Source organism: Rhamphochromis sp. 'chilingali' (assembly GCF_963969265.1).
Source record: "Rhamphochromis sp. 'chilingali' genome assembly, chromosome: 8".
NCBI lineage: Eukaryota > Metazoa > Chordata > Actinopteri > Cichliformes > Cichlidae > Rhamphochromis > Rhamphochromis sp. 'chilingali'.
The window spans coordinates 18,117,931-18,136,228 of record NC_137935.1 but is presented as its reverse complement, the minus strand read 5'-3'; the positions used below and the strand labels follow the sequence as shown (position 1 = coordinate 18,136,228).

General features: G+C 40.4%; 1 protein-coding gene across 3 annotated transcripts in view; it reads left to right on the top strand.

Annotated features, from left to right (window-relative positions):
* The first annotated feature begins 1,911 nt into the window (after positions 1-1,911).
* Positions 1,912-18,298, top strand: part of dscaml1 (Down syndrome cell adhesion molecule like 1) — a 99,549-nt gene continuing 83,162 nt past the window's right edge. For 2 of the 3 annotated variants that reach the window (XR_013972379.1, XM_080888149.1), the window contains exons 1-2: positions 1,912-2,083; positions 13,596-13,916. Coding sequence is in view for 1 of the 3 variants with exons in the window: in XM_080888149.1 (XP_080744275.1) it covers positions 2,041-2,083; positions 13,596-13,916 (364 nt within the window). In the remaining 2 variants the exon portion in view is untranslated. Of the gene's footprint in view, positions 2,084-10,877; positions 10,974-13,595; positions 13,917-18,298 lie in introns of those variants that run through there. The other variant, XM_080888150.1, reaches the window with a different exon arrangement.

Sequence of the window (18,298 nt, the reverse complement as noted above, 5' to 3'; positions counted from 1 at the left end):
CACAAATACAGATGGTGAGGGACACAATGCTCTGTGAATCACTGCCTGGGTAAATAGTTGAACAATTTAAGAACAACACATGTTAATATAAAATGGGAATGAATGCTGGCACTTCATCATTTCCATTACTTATCATAAAAATATTCAGATAATCCAGAGAAGTCACTGAATGCAAGCAGCAAGGCCAAAAACCAGTACTAAATGGACAAGAATTTTAGGCCTGTCAGAGACATAGAGACAGTGAAACAGTTTTGTATTTCTACAGTTATAATCTGTACCTTAAGACTAATTACTGCAATAACTTAAAGTTACTTTTGTGCAGTTTTTTGATGGCCAAAAAGTTGGTGTCTTTATAGTGTCTATGTTTGGTCAAATACAAAAGGAAATGAGATAAGATCTCAGAGTTAAAGATTTCACTTTACTTCAGTTAAACAAACAGTATTTAATACACATATAAACCATCACCTCTGTGATTCCATGTGGCTGGTTGATTTTCTCTGGGTCCTCTGGAATACCACAGTTTAAATACATGTGTATCTTTAAACTGCTATTTTATTGTTACAGTGTTACAGGGAAAAAGTAACAATAAATCACACACACACACACACACACACACACACACACACACACACACACACACACACACACACACACACACACACACACACACACACACACACACACAAACATGGTATAGATAATAATCTCATGTGTAAAGGTGCCATGAATGTAGAGTGTTATATAAATGCTATTCATCCATCCAGGTTAAGACAATGCTAAACAAATTGGCTTCTTAATAAAAGAATCAGACAGCTGAACCGCTCTGACTGTAGCTGTTCAGCTGAAAACTGCTAAAAATATGAAAAGAAAATACCACAGAGGCCCCAAACTGTTGAGCAACCGAAGCCCTACATCAAGCAAGAATGTGAAAACATTTCACTTTCATAACTGCGTCAGATGGTCTCCTCAGTTAGAGATTGTTGTTGAAAGAAGAGGTGATGCAACACAGTGGTAAACATTCCCCGGTCACAACTTTTTTCACAACTTTTTTTTGCTACCATGCCATTTAAATGACTTGGTAAATACACCAGCTTAATAGCTGTAGTTAAGATGAAAGTATTGGACCCCTCTTTCAGAAACACCTGTTGTCATAAACCAGTAACACCAACTTCAAGTGCAGCTCCTCAGTGTGTCTGAGTGTTACAGTGAGAGAAAGGCGCATGTACACAGATTTGTTTTTTAATGAGATATCCATCAACGCTGTGGTGAGGTGTGGTGTAGAATAATATCAGTCTGCTGTTCAGTATCAAATGTGACTTCAGCGCCACCACTGTTGGTAGCTACATGCAGGTGCGCAGCGCACATCATTCCCACTTTCCTCTAGTAGGATATGGAGGCTGCAGCTTCTCTGTTCTCTTTTTCCTCCTCCGGGTGTGGAATTTGCGCTTGCCAATGGAGTTTTCTGTTTCCCCAATGCCACAACTGATCCTGTGGAGAATTTACTTTTACTTTCTAAGTGCACCAGTGTAACGACAAAAAAAGCGATTCATGGAAATTCTTAGGCTGATTTGCATGGGAAATCACGAGCATTTTCATTTCTATTTGAAGTCCCTTGCCTGAAAACCAAATTTGAATGACTTGTATGTCGGGGAATTTTGAAATTTGCACTTGGAGCTCCATCCCATCACCGGATTAAAGAATCTATTCAGTGCGCGTAATACAGCGGTGCCAGTGGTTTTCGTTTGGTCCCCATTTAGTACTTATGGCTCACCTCTCCACCACGGCGCATCATTAGGATACCGGGGGTGGGGCAACGGCAGCCTGTCCCGGTGAGGGGAGGAGAGTACAGGGAACAGAGGCGGTACTTTCTCCGCTGCCTCTTTCTCGGCGCTGGAGAGTGTGGGACCAGGGCTGGAGAGACCGCCGGGGAGCATCAGCAGAACCAGTCCAGCACGGAGCCTCGCCTGGCCGACCGCTGCGCCGTGCACTCTTCTTGGGGACTGCACAAAATTCCTGTGAAATATAACTGCTTTTAATGGCATGTGGCTTGTAACTTTACTTCTGCTGTATTCTTTGCAAGAAGGTAGGCTTGAATTGTGTCTCTTCAAGTGTTGCTCATCTGCATGTTGCCCCCTTACCAGTGCAATGCTGAAGTTGTCTGTGCATGTTTGTTACGTATGCCGAGTGATGAATTGTGCTGGACTAAACGAATTAACGTCTAAAACGAATGACTCAAACTCCAAAATTGCCGTTAGAGGAAGAATTGTAACTTTTTTTATGTTTGGCGAAGATGCTTTCCTGAGCAGCCATGATTTTTGGAAGAGAACATGATGGCTGATTCATCGCACGTCCTCACTGTGATTATCTGATGATATTATTAAAATGATAAAAAAAAATTGGTTCAATCGGAGAATAAAATCAACATGCCCTGCCGTCGGATGACAGTAAAGAAAAAGCACAAAGATCTCTGAAGTGAACACTGCCTTTCGTTGAGATGAGAAAGATAACGGCATTCGCATTTTGCATGATGAATATGTGGAGGTGTCGTGAATATGGAGGCTGTTGAATAGGAGGAGAGGCTGATAAGGATCTGCAGGCGCGCGCACGGATAAAGGGGCGACCTCGAGCGCTGCTGCTGGACACAGTTGTAGACTGTTTACTCGCAAAAGTCCAAGGAGGCAGAGGAGTTTAATATATTTACTGACTTTTTTTTGCTGTCCCGTCGAAGCACAAATAAGATGATAGGGTGTGAGTTTGTGTGCGCGAGAATGCGCACACAAGGAGCTTAGGTGACATGGGAGGGGGGAAGAAGCGGGTCCCTAGAGGTTAAAGAATCTTTTTTCTCAGTTTTTCTTTTTGAATGAACACTGAACTATTGCATAAACATCGTTGTGTGCTGATTGGATGCGGGTGCGAGGCAACAAGGGTCAATACGTTTTATGATAGACGTGTGAACTGGGTATTGACCACTGGCCTTTAATTTGCAGATAATTTGCCCCAGTTGGATAATTAAAATACGATGCCATATCTTACCGTTTATTTTCTTTGGCAAAATATAGGAGTGTCAGCGTGTGCAGGCTCGGTTGTTATCACCCCTGGTCTAATTATTCATCCACCATTTTCTGTGGCACCAGATTTCACTGATTGGCTTCGCTCTAAATACTGCAGATACGAAGTAATGATTCATTTTTCCCTTTAAATTAAAAAAAAAAATCTTCTGTTGTTTGTCTACTAATTTCCAAAAACTTCATGAAAGCCACACAATGAAATAATGTGTTTAGTGTTTATAGTAAATGTTCTTTCGTTCCTTTACGCACAGGTCTGTAACCGAATACACGTGATTCTAAACCATTTTAATCTCACAAATTAGAGAGAAGTTGCAAAAATGTCTTTATAACTGTGGGCAGTGCGCCTGTTTCATGCTCATGCCAGTCGCCATGATTGGCCTTGGCAGTGCCCTCTTTCAGGCTGCAGCTGCGGCGAGGGCTTCTGTGCTGTTTTTGTTATATGTAATTGGATTACAGGGTCTATTTCGATTATACAGACTGTACATCGCCCTGTCCCGTGACTGAACGAGATGTGAGTGTGTGCCTGTGTGTATGGTGGAGGGGAGGGGAGGAAGGGTTGGGGGCTGCAAACAGCCACTGGAGCGGAAAGAGTGCTTGAGATGGGAGAGATGTAGATAACGCGGTGGAAAACAAACTTCAATTTTTCCGTTGTTTTTCCTACGCCATGTTCCCATCGTTTTGCACGATCCAACAGTGATTTGTTGTTTTATGGGGTCGCTGAGTGTTTTATATATGTTTGATTTTTATAAAATAAGGGAAAGGGTAGGTCTATTATCATACATGCATATGCATTAGTACTGCGTATTTTGCTGGTTCGGCCGCGCCTCCTAGAATGACACACAATTTGTCTTTTTTATTTTTTATAAACATGATTATGAGGATTCGCTATGTGTTATGATATTTTGCGAGATGTTTAACTTTATCGTTTCTTTCTTTCATTAATTAAACATTCATTCAGTCACTCTTGGCTGTTGGTTTGGCGTCCCCCCCCCCCCCCCCCCCCCCCAGCACACCTGCACCCTTGAGTGCGGAGAGCAGGGGGAGAGAACAGGGATAGACAGATAGATAGATGGATGGATGGATGGGGGGACAGAGGCAGAAGAGGGAGGGGGAGTACAGCCATTCTTCTTTGTCATGATTTGGGAGGCTGCTTGTCATTTTATGGAAATAAGATTGAGACAAACACAGCTGAGGGCTGTGGGGGAATCTTCTGTCAGGCCTGACAGGCCATAATAGGGCCCGGGAAACTGGAAAAGGGAAGCCATATTGCAATTAATACATTTAAAAAGAACTGTTAGAAATGGGGCACACGGTACAGAGTGGAATTCGAGGAATTTCGATCAGTATTTATACAATTTTCAAGGAAAACGCCATGTAGTGATCGACATGGACGCGGACTAAGCTCTTGCTATAATTATTTCATCAATTAACATCTTTCCGGTTTTATCCAGTTTTGGTCGACAGGCCTCCTGCAACACACACGTAAAATTAACCGTCTGCATCATGCTGTTCCTCCCACATAGCTACAAAACACGTTGACTTATATATTATTTCAGAACTTTATTTAAATGTGTGTGTTTCTCTTTCTTAACCTTGAGACTCGAATGCAGTGTGTCCCTATCAGCTTTGTGTCTGAGCGCTGTGATATTAAATGATGCCACACTTTTACTGTCTTTACATTCTGACTTGGTGTACGACATATAAAGAGTGTTTCGACACAAGTTAAGTATGGAGAGTAGTTTGGGTATCTCCTCTGGGTATCTGCTAGAGGATCACCTGTCAGTGTTCTCGCCTTCCTTTGGGACACCTTCATATTCTTGAGAGCGGCCTGACCCGCTGATGTGCGCACACCGCGGGGCTGTGTGTAAATTTGGAAACAAAACAGTCACCGACTACTGGAGAAGTGCTTGGAGGGGGAGCCCTGTAATTGCGGTATGAGTCAGACTCTGGTGGCTTCTCGGCTACACCCGCACGATGGACTCGGATGTATTGTCTCTGGACTGGAAAACTTAGCGGCTGATAGAAGTAAGACGCCATCTCTGGAGTTGTTTATTCTGTTTTAATTTATCGATTGATTTCTTCACACACACACACACACACACACACACACACACACACACACACACACACACACACACACACACACACACACACACACACACACACACATATATTACTCCAGAATCGTGGTAATGAAGGACATTCAAAGGTGACCTTCTCCTTTGGCACCCCTTCTGTTTTTTTTAAACCCCTCTAAACACAACATCAGAGGTTATTGCAGTCCGGCCCGACTGGATTTAATTATATGGCTGGAATTCACTTTCCAGTCTATCTGCGACGCACATGTCAAATATCACTTAAATTCTTCCAAGTCACACTTGAGAGCTCCGCGTCTAATTTTCCCGGCTCTGCCTACACAACTTTAAAGTGTTGTCGGAGACACACGGCTCAACAGTTTAAAGCTGTAGGACTGCGTGTCATATTTGGCTGGTTCACTGTCAAATGTCGCTCTGCTCACGTCCATCCGAACGAGCCATTCGGCCTCATATTCAGTCTGAACATTGTGCCATTTTGTGTACTTTGAAACACATGAACCTCGTCGACAAGTTGGTGCGAGGTCATAGTTTCAGCATTACCTGGGGTCTGGACTCCAATCCAAATGATTTCGGTGATCTTTGCTTTCTGTTAAGGATGATGAGGGTATTTTTTAAGTAAACAAGTCACACAGAGATCGACTTTGACGGCTTACACAGGTTGCTCAAAGTCGTGTCCGGTAGCCCGTTTCTCCCACAGAAAGCCATGTCTCATGTCTTAGGACATAAGTAAGCCCCAACCCCAAAATAGCAGTGAAACTACCACAGTCCATAGTAACAATCAACTCTCTTTCACTCCGCCTCTCTCTTGTGTTCTGCTTACTGACAACTTATGGTCCTGTGTCTGAGGGAGAGGAGAAAAAAACACATCACCACAACTCTGACACTCGCATCAACAGCGGAAATCATCTTTTTGAAGTGTGAGATGTGAATTTTCAAACACCGAAATGGCTGCCTAATATTTCACTGACACTGCATAAGTTGTATGCAGGGCCTTTAACCCCCCACCCTGCACCTCAGCGCGCGCGCGCGCGCACACACACACACACACACACACACACACACACACACACACACACACACACACCACCTATATTCAATCCAGAATTTTTCTTTCTTTTATTAACTGCAATGTTTAATGAAACTATATGAGACACTGTTAATTTTCTGACTGCACACAAAACTATACTGACACATTGCCATGCAGCAATAATGGATATCTTAATCTAAACGAGACCCTCCTCTCCATCAAACACGATCGTGTCTTTTATGTTTTGCTTTTTGCATGCATTATCACTCCAAAGACTTGCTTTGGCTATTATTTGACCTGAATGGGTTTTGTGGGCCGTTATCTGTAGTGCTGCATGGATCGCAATATTGAAAATCTACTTGCAATTAAGAATGTATTTATGTGACTCTGCGTGTGTCTGTTTTATGGGGAGAAAGAGTTAAAGAGGGAGGGAGAAGGAGGAATTTATAGCCCTGTTTCTCTGTGCACGTGATGGTATGAATGTGTGTGTCTGAATAAATGTAGACGAGACAGAAAAGGCTGCATTATGCATAGCGGTTCACCATAGGCAATATTCTGGCTTCTCCAGCATACATATTCATACACCAGTTTTATATCAACTGCAAAAGCATGGAAGGAATGTGCAAAATGTATTTAAGTCTATTGCTGAGATGGACTGGAGTAAAAAAGAACCATCAAAAGGGATACATGGACAAAAAGAAAAGTAAGAATTTAAAAAGGGGGCAAAAGGAGAGAACAAATGAGGAAAATATTGAAGGGTTCATCCAGCAGGAAAGATTTTTCACCCAAAATCACTTTGACCTTCTTCATTGTAATCAGTGCATCGAGGCTTGAAGAAGAAAATCAAAATACTGTTCATGAATGAATGAGTGCTGCTTCCTGGCTCCTTATTCCTCTGCTTGGGAAAAAGAAAAAGAGAGCCTGGGGCAGTGAAAGGACTCAGATAACATCTGAGGTTAGATGTTACTCAAATAAAGAGGAAAAGCAAGATTATTGCACCCCATGTTTTTATATGTCACTTTACACAAATTATTAACAGTTTGTTATAATATTTGATAGAAAGATATTCTTCTTTAGTTTTCCAGTAGTTGTCTGCATTTCATTGACATTTCATTGAAGCTTTGAATTGGAAGTTAGTATATAGTATGTCATGGATCGTGCAGTATAATGCAGCTAACTGCTATTTGTTTAGATCACATTAATTCCTGTAATTCCTGTCCAATTTGAACATCTCACCTGTCAGATATCCTAAAGAGGTCAAGTCTCCAGGGAAGACTTTACTATTGCCCAACAGCAAACAAGAGCTCTTCGCCATATGTCTAATGTATCTGTGTGATACCCATGACCAGTACAGAGTTACTTTTGATAAGTTTAAAGCAGACGCTTCATTTTGGCAGCTATTATGTGTATGTTTTTACTGTTCTGTACTAAGCTTTAAACCATTACTGCCATAAGACCCTTGGTTGCCACTATCATCTTGATGGTCTTTTCTGCTGGAGGCTGTCATTTTTGCAGTGAAGGCCTGGGCTTGCTTTCATGTGTTTTTGCACGTGCGCATGAATGTGTGTGAACTCAGTGACCTGGATTTATACCATAGAATAAAACAATTAGCCCGTTCATCCCATGCTACTAATTTTAAGAGGTTTCCCTCTAAATTTAAGTGAGTTGTTTAAAAAAAATTAAGCCACCTTTGTTGATTCATCATGATTTTGATTTTTTAAGGTTGGTTTATACTTGAACAGGATATCTTGTATCAAAGCTTCACTGCCTAGGGTTCAGGAAGCTCATAAGTGTTCATATACCAAATCTCAGAAGTTGGGAAGTTAATAAATGTCTTGAAAAGGAATAAATGCCTCTAAAGGGCTTCATTTCATGTGTTCATTTATTCATGCAGCACCTTTTTTGGAAATATTTACCTCTTTGACCCTTTAGAAATGATTCAAATACAGCAATCAAAGAAAACCACCACTATATGAGAGTATAACTGTTGGCAGTTTGGGTATCTATCTATCTATCTATCTATCTATCTATCTATCTATCTATCTATCTATCTATCTATCTATCTATCTATCTATCTATCTATCTATCTATCTATCTATCTATCTATCTATCTATCTATCTATCTATCTATCTATCTATCTATCTATCTATCTATCTATCTATCTATCTATCTATCTGAAATCTACAAAATAGAATTTCTTTTCAATATTCAAATCATGTTATCCACAAAGACCCTCTCTCACTTCCTACCTCCCTCTCTCCCTCCTTCAATCTCCCTCCATCTCTCCCGCCATTTCAATCTCTATGCAGAACATCCATGTTCCTGAGCATGTACTTTCTATCTATCTATCTATCTATCTATCTATCTATCTATCTATCTATCTATCTATCTATCTATCTATCTATCTATCTATCTATCTATCTATCTATCTATCTATCTATCTATCTATCTATCTATCTATCTATCTATCTATCTATCTATCTATCTATCTTTAGCTTCCCCAGATTAATTAAGTAATTAATAAGTAAAATTAATATACTGAACAGAAGGAAAGGTTATAGATTCCAACTCATATTGTATTCTATATCACCATCTTTGTGAAAGTCCAGCAAAGTTTTGGTGCTTAAAATAAAATAACCAATATTTGAAAGCAAAAGTAAATGGCAATAATATTAATAAAAACAACAACAACAAAACTAAAGAGCAAGAAAAAAATGAAATGAAATGAAGCAGGACACAAACTGTTTGTCTCCTTTGATTTTTTGTGATACGCACCAGTGCCACTGCTCTTATCTGGCATTGTTGCTTTCTTTCAGTCAGGACTGTTCTCTCTTGGTGCCCACTGCTGCCAATACCAAGTTATTGCAATGCCAAATGACACTTAGAATTATTATATTTAAAGCAACTTGAATACTAGAGTTTTTCCTGACTGCCACCAAGCTGTAATTTGTTGGTGTAGAGGTGAAGCTCAGTGAAACAGCTCTACTACAGGAGTCATAGGAGTTTAGAGACTTTATACAAACAGTGTTGACAAGGTTAGGCGTGGCATTTCAAAATGGAGGAATAGTCTTCTAGTCATTTAGATCTATTTTAGCCTTTACAAAAACTGTTTTACATGGCAGTCAATGTTCCAGCATCTTTTATTTGTTCTACACCTCATTTTTAGATCCAAATTCATTCACTCATCCTAATCTTTTCCATTTAGTGGCCAGCCTCATATGGCCTCTGTCTACAAGGCCACAAACCTAGTTATCTTTCACTGTTGATTTTTTTTTTTTTTTTTTTTTGCAGGTACTATACAATGAATCTCACATTTGAGGATGTGCGAGTTTCTTGATTCTCAGAACAAGTTGTACTTGCTCTCTTGCTTTGCTGTGCATCAGAGCCTCACACTTTTTTTTCTTGGCTTTGGTTAGAGCCAGTTTTTTCTTTTCTGTGAAAGTAGAAATACACACTGTTGTATAAAATATTCAGTTTTCTTGCAATTTCCTGCATGGAATAGCCTTCATGTGTTCAAACAGATATATTCTGATAAGTTTAAGAAGAAAGCTATTTTTTAGGTGATATAAATTAGCCCAACAGTCTTTGCATTTTAGGGATTTTTGTATTAAATATTTAAACAGCAGTGACATTCCTAAGGACACTGCCTTTTAAATGAGAATATAAATATTTTGTAAACATTTCATGTGCACTGAAACTGGCTTGTTATCAGGAGTTTGGGAGACAGATCAAACCTTTGTTGTGAGTTTTTCATGGATAGTAGATTGTCCTGCTTAGTAAGCACCTGTTGTTGAAAAGTGGTGCTCTGTGGGGAGGAACTTTATAGCATGGGTTTCCATGGCTGAGTAGCTCCTGTAGAGATAATGTAAAGGTTCTTCAGTACTTTTGTCCACATAGTGTCCATATGCAACACATACTGTCAAACATTTCCACTAAAATCACTTCATCCCTGCAGCTATGAACTCAAATGCTGTTTGAGTTCATTTGGTAAGACTTTAAGATTAAAGACAACTATGCTACAATTGTGAAGTGCGAGGCGTGTAAGTAGAAAAGCACTGACACGCAAAGCAGGCTATGGTAAACTTAAGGTGAGCTGAAGGACAACATTAATCTTATGATGGCAATAGTGAACAATTGCGTAATTATGAATACTTTTTAACCAATACTTAGTACTTTATCATGAAAATATTTTACTTCCAAATAGTGTCACCTGCTAATAGTTTTCTCCTTATTTTCCAAGTATGGCAGCACTTCTGTGTTTATCCCCAGAAATACATAGTGGTGCTCTCCGTGGTGCTGAAAGTGCAGATCAGTAAGCCTAGCAGCCTGTGAAAGTGATTGACATGGATTCAAACGGTAGCATGGATTGAACTTGACCTAAATTCAGATTTTTGAAGAGAGGATCTGCTCCAACAATGACTATCTCCTCTCTGCCGTGCTTGTACACACATACATTTACAGTCACACGCTCTGCACATGCACAAGTGATCGTAGATTTCTGCTGTTGGTTGAATTTGGCATCAAGAGCGGAGGCAGTCATTTAACATTAACCTTTCTCTATCCCTTTCACCTTACCACACACAGATGCACGCTCGGTCACTCAGTTGCATCCGAACACCTTTGCACCTGAGAACCTTTCCCCCAACCAGCCACCCATATCCTGTCTACAATATTGCGCTCCTGCCTGGCTCCCTTCCGCTTCACACCCACACACGCATGGAAAAGAGGGAAGTCGGACATCAGCCTCCCACAGCAGTGCGATTACAGAGTGGATAGACTATGTATGTGTTAAATGTGAAAGGAGATTATGTGGGTTTAACTCTCTGTGTCTGGCATACAGATTTCAATCACGTAACATCGCCTTTCTTTAATGTGGCAGGAAAAGACAAGGTTTATGTCTTTTGAGGGGTATCTGGAGGGGGAAAAGGAATGATGGGAAACAGAAAGAAAAGGAGGAGTTATCGCTCAGATAAGAGAAAGGAAGGCAGGTAGATGCATTAGGTGGCAGGCAGCAGACAATTGAGAGTGAAAATCACCTTACGTCAGTTCAGGCTAATCCCTGCATTTTACTTTTGAGCCTTTTCTCATGTGACCCATCCTATTTATGTCATGTTATTAATGTCATTACATGTTACTATTTATACTAGACAGAAAAGATACAAAAATAGCCTTTATAACATCCCTTCCTTTTTTTTTCTTACCATGCATTCAGATGTTAAAAAAGCAGCTAGTCAGCCTATGTGTTTCATTTTATAGCTGGCTGCTAATGATATCCATTGATATAGAGGATCTGTAAAAATTAGAGCCTAAATGACATTGGATAGTGTCTTTATATCTCCATTGATAGCTAACACCCTATTTTCTCCCAGCACACAGAGAATTAAAGAGACAGGGCTAATCCAGGCATTGTTGACAAAATCCAGGAAAAGGGATTAATTAAGTATCATTGTCTGAGAAGAAAATACTCTGGCTTGGGGCATAGCGTCTTCCCCTGGCCTCCAGCCAAGCCGAGCTCAGCACTTCTATACACTCCTCTACACCCCTCTTCCCAGTTCCAACAAACACACAGAGAAACAGAGATCTTAAAGGATGCCTCATTGCTTTATAGCTGACGAGGGCGTTGTGCGAAAGAGGATATTTGGTGGTCTGCTTCCCCTTAGGAAAACTTAACTCTTCATCTGTGCCACAAAAGTATTGATATACAGCAAATTACTATGCTATCCAGCATAAATGCACACACATACACATATGCAGCACTTAGCTTTCACACCACAAATGTTTATACATTTTTCCCTCCAGAAAAGATAACAGTGGTGGCGGGGTCATCTTATGTAACCCATTTTTTTTCCTGTTGAGAGGCATGTTTCTAAAGGACTACCTGTTTACACATATTCGATTATAGATCTCAGAGGATTTCGTATTGGATGAGATTTATGTCTGCCTTTTGGCAGACAGTGAGGAGGTTTTTTGAGTTAAGGTGACCTAGGAGCCTGTAGATGCTTTCTTATAGGTTGAATGCAAATGCATGTAGGTTTATGTTTAATGTTTGACTGTATCACACTGATTTAGTTAACAGACCTGTAAAATATTGTAAATACATCTCTAGAATGCATTAGGCCTGAAAGAGTAACATGGATGTTCACGATGCACCTCTATCTATCTATCTATCTATCTATCTATCTATCTATCTATCTATCTATCTATCTATCTATCTATCTATCTATCTATCTATCTATCTATCTATCTATCTATCTATCTATCTATCTATCTATCTATCTATCTATCTATCTATCTATCTATCTATCTATCTATCTATCTATCTATCTATCTATCTTTAGCTTCCCCAGATTAATTAAGTAATTAATAAGTAAAATTAATATACTGAACAGAAGGAAAGGTTATAGATTCCAACTCATATTGTATTCTATATCACCATCTTTGTGAAAGTCCAGCAAAGTTTTGGTGCTTAAAATAAAATAACCAATATTTGAAAGCAAAAGTAAATGGCAATAATATTAATAAAAACAACAACAACAAAACTAAAGAGCAAGAAAAAAATGAAATGAAATGAAGCAGGACACAAACTGTTTGTCTCCTTTGATTTTTTGTGATACGCACCAGTGCCACTGCTCTTATCTGGCATTGTTGCTTTCTTTCAGTCAGGACTGTTCTCTCTTGGTGCCCACTGCTGCTTTTAAGGTTGGTTTATACTTGAACAGGATATCTTGTATCAAAGCTTCACTGCCTAGGGTTCAGGAAGCTCATAAGTGTTCATATACCAAATCTCAGAAGTTGGGAAGTTAATAAATGTCTTGAAAAGGAATAAATGCCTCTAAAGGGCTTCATTTCATGTGTTCATTTATTCATGCAGCACCTTTTTTGGAAATATTTACCTCTTTGACCCTTTAGAAATGATTCAAATACAGCAATCAAAGAAAACCACCACTATATGAGAGTATACCTGTTGGCAGTTTGGGTATCTATCTATCTATCTATCTATCTATCTATCTATCTATCTATCTATCTATCTATCTATCTATCTATCTATCTATCTATCTATCTATCTATCTATCTATCTATCTATCTATCTATCTATCTATCTATCTATCTATCTATCTATCTATCTATCTATCTATCTATCTATCTGCTTAGTTTTTCATAATAATTGTAATTATAATTTTTTAAAGTCAAAGTTTAAGTTGCAAAGTGAACAAGTACAATTAATATACTATATATTTCATTATTAATGCACTGGCTGTCTGTTGCAGTTTATCATGCTATGCAACTTTATTCAGTCTCCTTGGTCCTTGATTGTGCACATTCTATATTGGGCGTGAATGTTGTCTCTATATCTGACACATATCAGCTATTTAACTCTGTCTCCCCTTCTCTCATCCTAACAGTCAACAGTGAGGATGTTGTCTCTACGCGGCTGTACTTTGTGAACGCCTCCCTGCAGCGGGTGACCTTCTCCAGCTCGGTGGGGGTGTCCCTGCCCTGCCCCGCGGGTGGCGCCCCCCATGCCGTCCTGCGCTGGTACCTGGCTGCCGGAGACGACATTTACGACGTGCCCCATATCCGCCACGTGCATGCCAACGGCACCCTCCAGCTCTACCCTTTCTCCCCCTCCGCCTATAACAGCATTATCCATGACAACGAATACTTCTGCACTGCTGAGAACCAAGCGGGCAAGATTCGAAGCCCCAGCATCCACATCAAAGCAGGTGAGGGCTTAAAACTGAATGGCCAGAAGGACACTTTAATTCAGGAATGTTACTATGTTTCTTACTTACCAAACCAGCAGACTATTACCTTTTTTCTTCTTTATATGTATTTAGAATATATTATTGATGTCAGTGTTATTGTATTTAAGGTCAGTTTTAAATGTACATTAAAAGTACTGGTCCACCTACATGTTACACATACAGCAGCTGCTCATGGAAAGTCATGCTACGAAGCTCCCAGTGTGCAGTTTTTGTACTGATGTTAATGCCAAAGAAGGTTTGGAGCTCTGCAGTTACTGAGTCAGTGGAGTGGTATCAGCTTTTACACACTATGGAACCTCAACACTTGGCAAACCTGATCTGTAACTTTACATGACCTTCGACCTCATGGCCAAGTGGCAGCTGTTTCTAAATGCTTCCACTTTGTGAAAATATCACTTTGTAGAATCATGCGATATCTAGGAGGGAAGAAATTTCACAAACTGACTTGTTGTAATGGTGACATGTTATTATAGTACCACATTTCAATTCAGTGAGCTCCTATTCAAAGATTAAGAGGTGCAACTTTTGTCATATCATGTATGTTCAGGGCAGGTGAACTAACTAACCTTACCTTTTCATGCTTTTCTGGCCCGGTAGTTGTTGCCGTTATTAAAACTAACATGGAGATAGAAGTATTTTGTGTCCACTGTTATGACCATGTTATGACCATCATAACAAAAAGACTTTTTCGTTCATTTCTAGACTGACTTTTTTTTTTAGCTTTACTATAGAAAACCACTACTGGACTCTTTCAGTGATTGGATACATTTTCTGTAACAAAAAAAAAGAGAGGTAGCAAAACTTTTTCAGGAGAGGTACTTCAAGTTTTGAAAAACAAATTCTTGTGCCACCAAACTGGTCGAGTGCAGTGCGTTGGAATATGACAAGAAAACTGATCTTCATGTTTTAAATTTGTTGAGGGCCCATTGGAGACCACTAAGGTTATCAATAAAATAATATTATGTGGACATTCTGAAAATTTTCACTTCACTAAATACTCACCAAAAAATGTCCAAGTGCCAAGCTGGAGGCAGTTTTTTTTGGCACACATTGAAGTGATCACAAAAACAACATAGCCACAGCCAGCATCTGAAAATATGGTCACACAAACAGCCCACAGTCATATTGTCATTTTAAACCAAAAACTTTTCTCGGTGGGGCTTAAGTAGCTCCGAGTGCCCTGACACACATGCAGGCACAGAGACAGTTGGTTTGGTGACCTGTCCACACTCCCTGCCAAGGTCAAAGCTGGAGAGAGGTGCTGAACACACCGAGGAAAGGTGTTACTGATCTTTTAACACCTGCACGGTGACACACACACACACACACACACACACACACACACACACACACACACACACACACACACACACACACACACACACACACACACACACACACACACCACAAAAAGTAAAAAACACATGCACATGACCTCATGTGATACACACTTTATACAATAGATATGCACGTTTGCATGTTAATGCGCATGTACACAAACACGGACCCACACATGCACGCGCACACACAAACAAACACATACCAACATGCACACCAGCCTGCGAATAGCTCGTGCCAGCAAGCCTCCTGTCTCCCAGTCTCTCCATCTGTCCATGAACTGGAAAGTCCCCTAACTACACACACACACAGGCTAACACAGACACACACACACACACACACACTGAAACACAGGCTCAGCCATTTTCCTCAAGCTGGCTCATGGTGTTTAGTCGCCAGCTCTTTGTAAGGGTGTTTGGCAGGAAAGATTTTGGAGTGAGCTAGACACATGAAAAGATGTGAAAAGAAATCCTGAAAAAAAAGTAGATTTTTAGGTCATGCTAATAGCCAGTGAGGCATTTTGACTGTGTTTATCAATTCTACCTGAAGAGAGAGTCAGCAGTTCCTTAGCACACACGTATACCAACAAAATCATTCTCCAAAATGCTGCTGGATCATCTTCCTCGCGACCACTAACACAAACACTCTCATATGTGGTCCCCAGAGGATGACAGTCCCTTCAGCGTGAGAGTGACCTTACAGCCAGTCTCTGTGCTGGGATGACCTTCCCTCCCAAATAATTACAACAATTAATCAATTAAATGCTGAGGCAACCACAACTCCACAGCTCCATAACCAGAGCTCACATGCATGTGTGTGCCTCATTACCCCTAGAGTTGTACACAACACACAGGCTCGGTTACACTCACACAAAATCCTGTAGTTGCCATGGGCGACAGAGGCGTGAGCGCTAGGGTGTGGCATGCCCTGTCTCAGGTGGTGCAGGAGAATGATGACAGCTGACAGCTCACAGTGTGACACCCCCCCCCCCCCCCCCCCTAAAAAAATTCTCTCCCACTTCCCCCTGCGTCATTCTCCCCCTCTCTCTCTCGCTTCACATCTTCACATCTCCCTTTCTCTCTTTATCCCTCCCCCTCTTTCTCACCCTTTTCTTTGCATGCTGATTGTGGTCCAATAATAGCTCAAGCACCTGTCTGGATAGCTCTACATTTATGAAAATCAGTATGTGGGCTGCTTGTTTTCCTGTATATGTTTTTGTTTGGGTATCTCATTTTGAAAAATCTAGTTTTCTCTGTGCATTTTTCACTCGAGTGTAACGCCAGTCTATTGCACGCAACTATTTTTGGTAAAACAGTTTGATACATTCTCATATCCAGAGGCAACTGAAAGGCTATTGATATACGTATGTTTAAACTGGAGTGTGCATGGCAACTTGAGTTTCATCTTCAGTTTGATCTGTACTTACTGGAGGGTTAGGCGCTTAACCCAGCGGTCGTAGGGGGAGATGCAGGGTACACCCTACCCAAGACAGAGAGATGCACATCCACACCGACAACCAATTTAGAATCACCAGTTAACTAAACAAAAATTTCAATATTATATTATAAATGGTATAATTTGTTGAATTCAACTCTGACCAAAAAAGAAAACCTTTTTTCATGACTGTACTGTATATCTATCTGTCTATCCGCCTAGCATTACCTTAGCTTCAGTTCAAAACTTAAAAATATCAAGGGACTTTCTCATAAAGCAAATTTAGCATTTTTCTCTGTCTGTTAATAAACAAAAGACCCAAAGGACATTTGAAGGATAGAAATTTAAAACAAAATTGCAAAAAAACATCTGAGAGTTTTGTTTTTTGCTCACATAACACATCTTTACAAAAACTTGGTATAATGATTTGGGTAGACCTGTTCGGTGAGCCCCACCCTATCTCCCCTTTGTTCCACCTAAAACACACAAACCTACGTAGGACAGGGCCAAGGCAGCAGGTGTTTAGATCTATTTCTTCTATCTGCCCTCCTCATATCTGTCTGAACCTGAACCTGATAGACTGCTTTTTTTCATCCTTTTCAATTCAATAATGCAACCCACATCCATTCATTTCTCTTGTATTTCATTATACTTCCCCGTTTCTATCCTTTCCCTTTGCTGTGTTTTTAATGCTCGCTTTATGAATAAGTAAATGCAGTATTTGGTTTCTCCGTCGTTAATTATTGAAGCGACAGTGATACAGGACTTGCCTCCCAGTGCGCCCAGTCGCCCAGACCCATGTTTTAACTTGTATCTAGGCAACCAGGCTGCATATAGTCAGGCATCAGTAACATCCTAATGATTCTGCTGCGCATGCGATGAGGGGGAGTGCAATTTACACACAAATCAGTTGGGGTACCATTTGCATCATGTCACAAGGCTTAAGAGGATGAATATGTAATGGTTTTTTCCTCTCTGTCTTTCATATTTTCTAAGAGAAACGTGTGATAAATGACAATGCTATCACAACAGCTGCCTCTTAGTGGGGTCGGTTACATAGATGGGTCCAAGGGCATGTCGCCATACATGGCTTGATTGACAGATTTTAATGGGGTAACGAGTGGTTAAACAACACTTTCTTAAAAGGAATCAAGTGTAGGGCAAGGTGGGATCACTGACAGGAAGTACAAACCCGAGGTGACCTTGACTGGTTTAGCACCTCTGCTGTATTAAAATGTGACCACTGTCATCATCACGCCAAACATTTACAATCTGCCAAGCCGATTTTAAACACTCTATGAGAGGCTCAGTGGGCATTGGGGATTTTACTTGCTATTGACGAGAGGCAGCAGGGTCAGTCAGAGAGTAAATAAATGATTGAAAGAATTGGCTCGGCCACAACAGCCGAGGCCACTCTGTCGATCCAGGGTATCGATCTGAGGTAGATGGCTTCAGTGAAAAGCAAGGGCTGTTTAAATGAAAAACTGAGATTAGGACCTGATTGGAATTAATTGTGTTTTAGTTTTGATTTATTTACAAATTAAGCTTCAATTCACATTAGCCGCCCG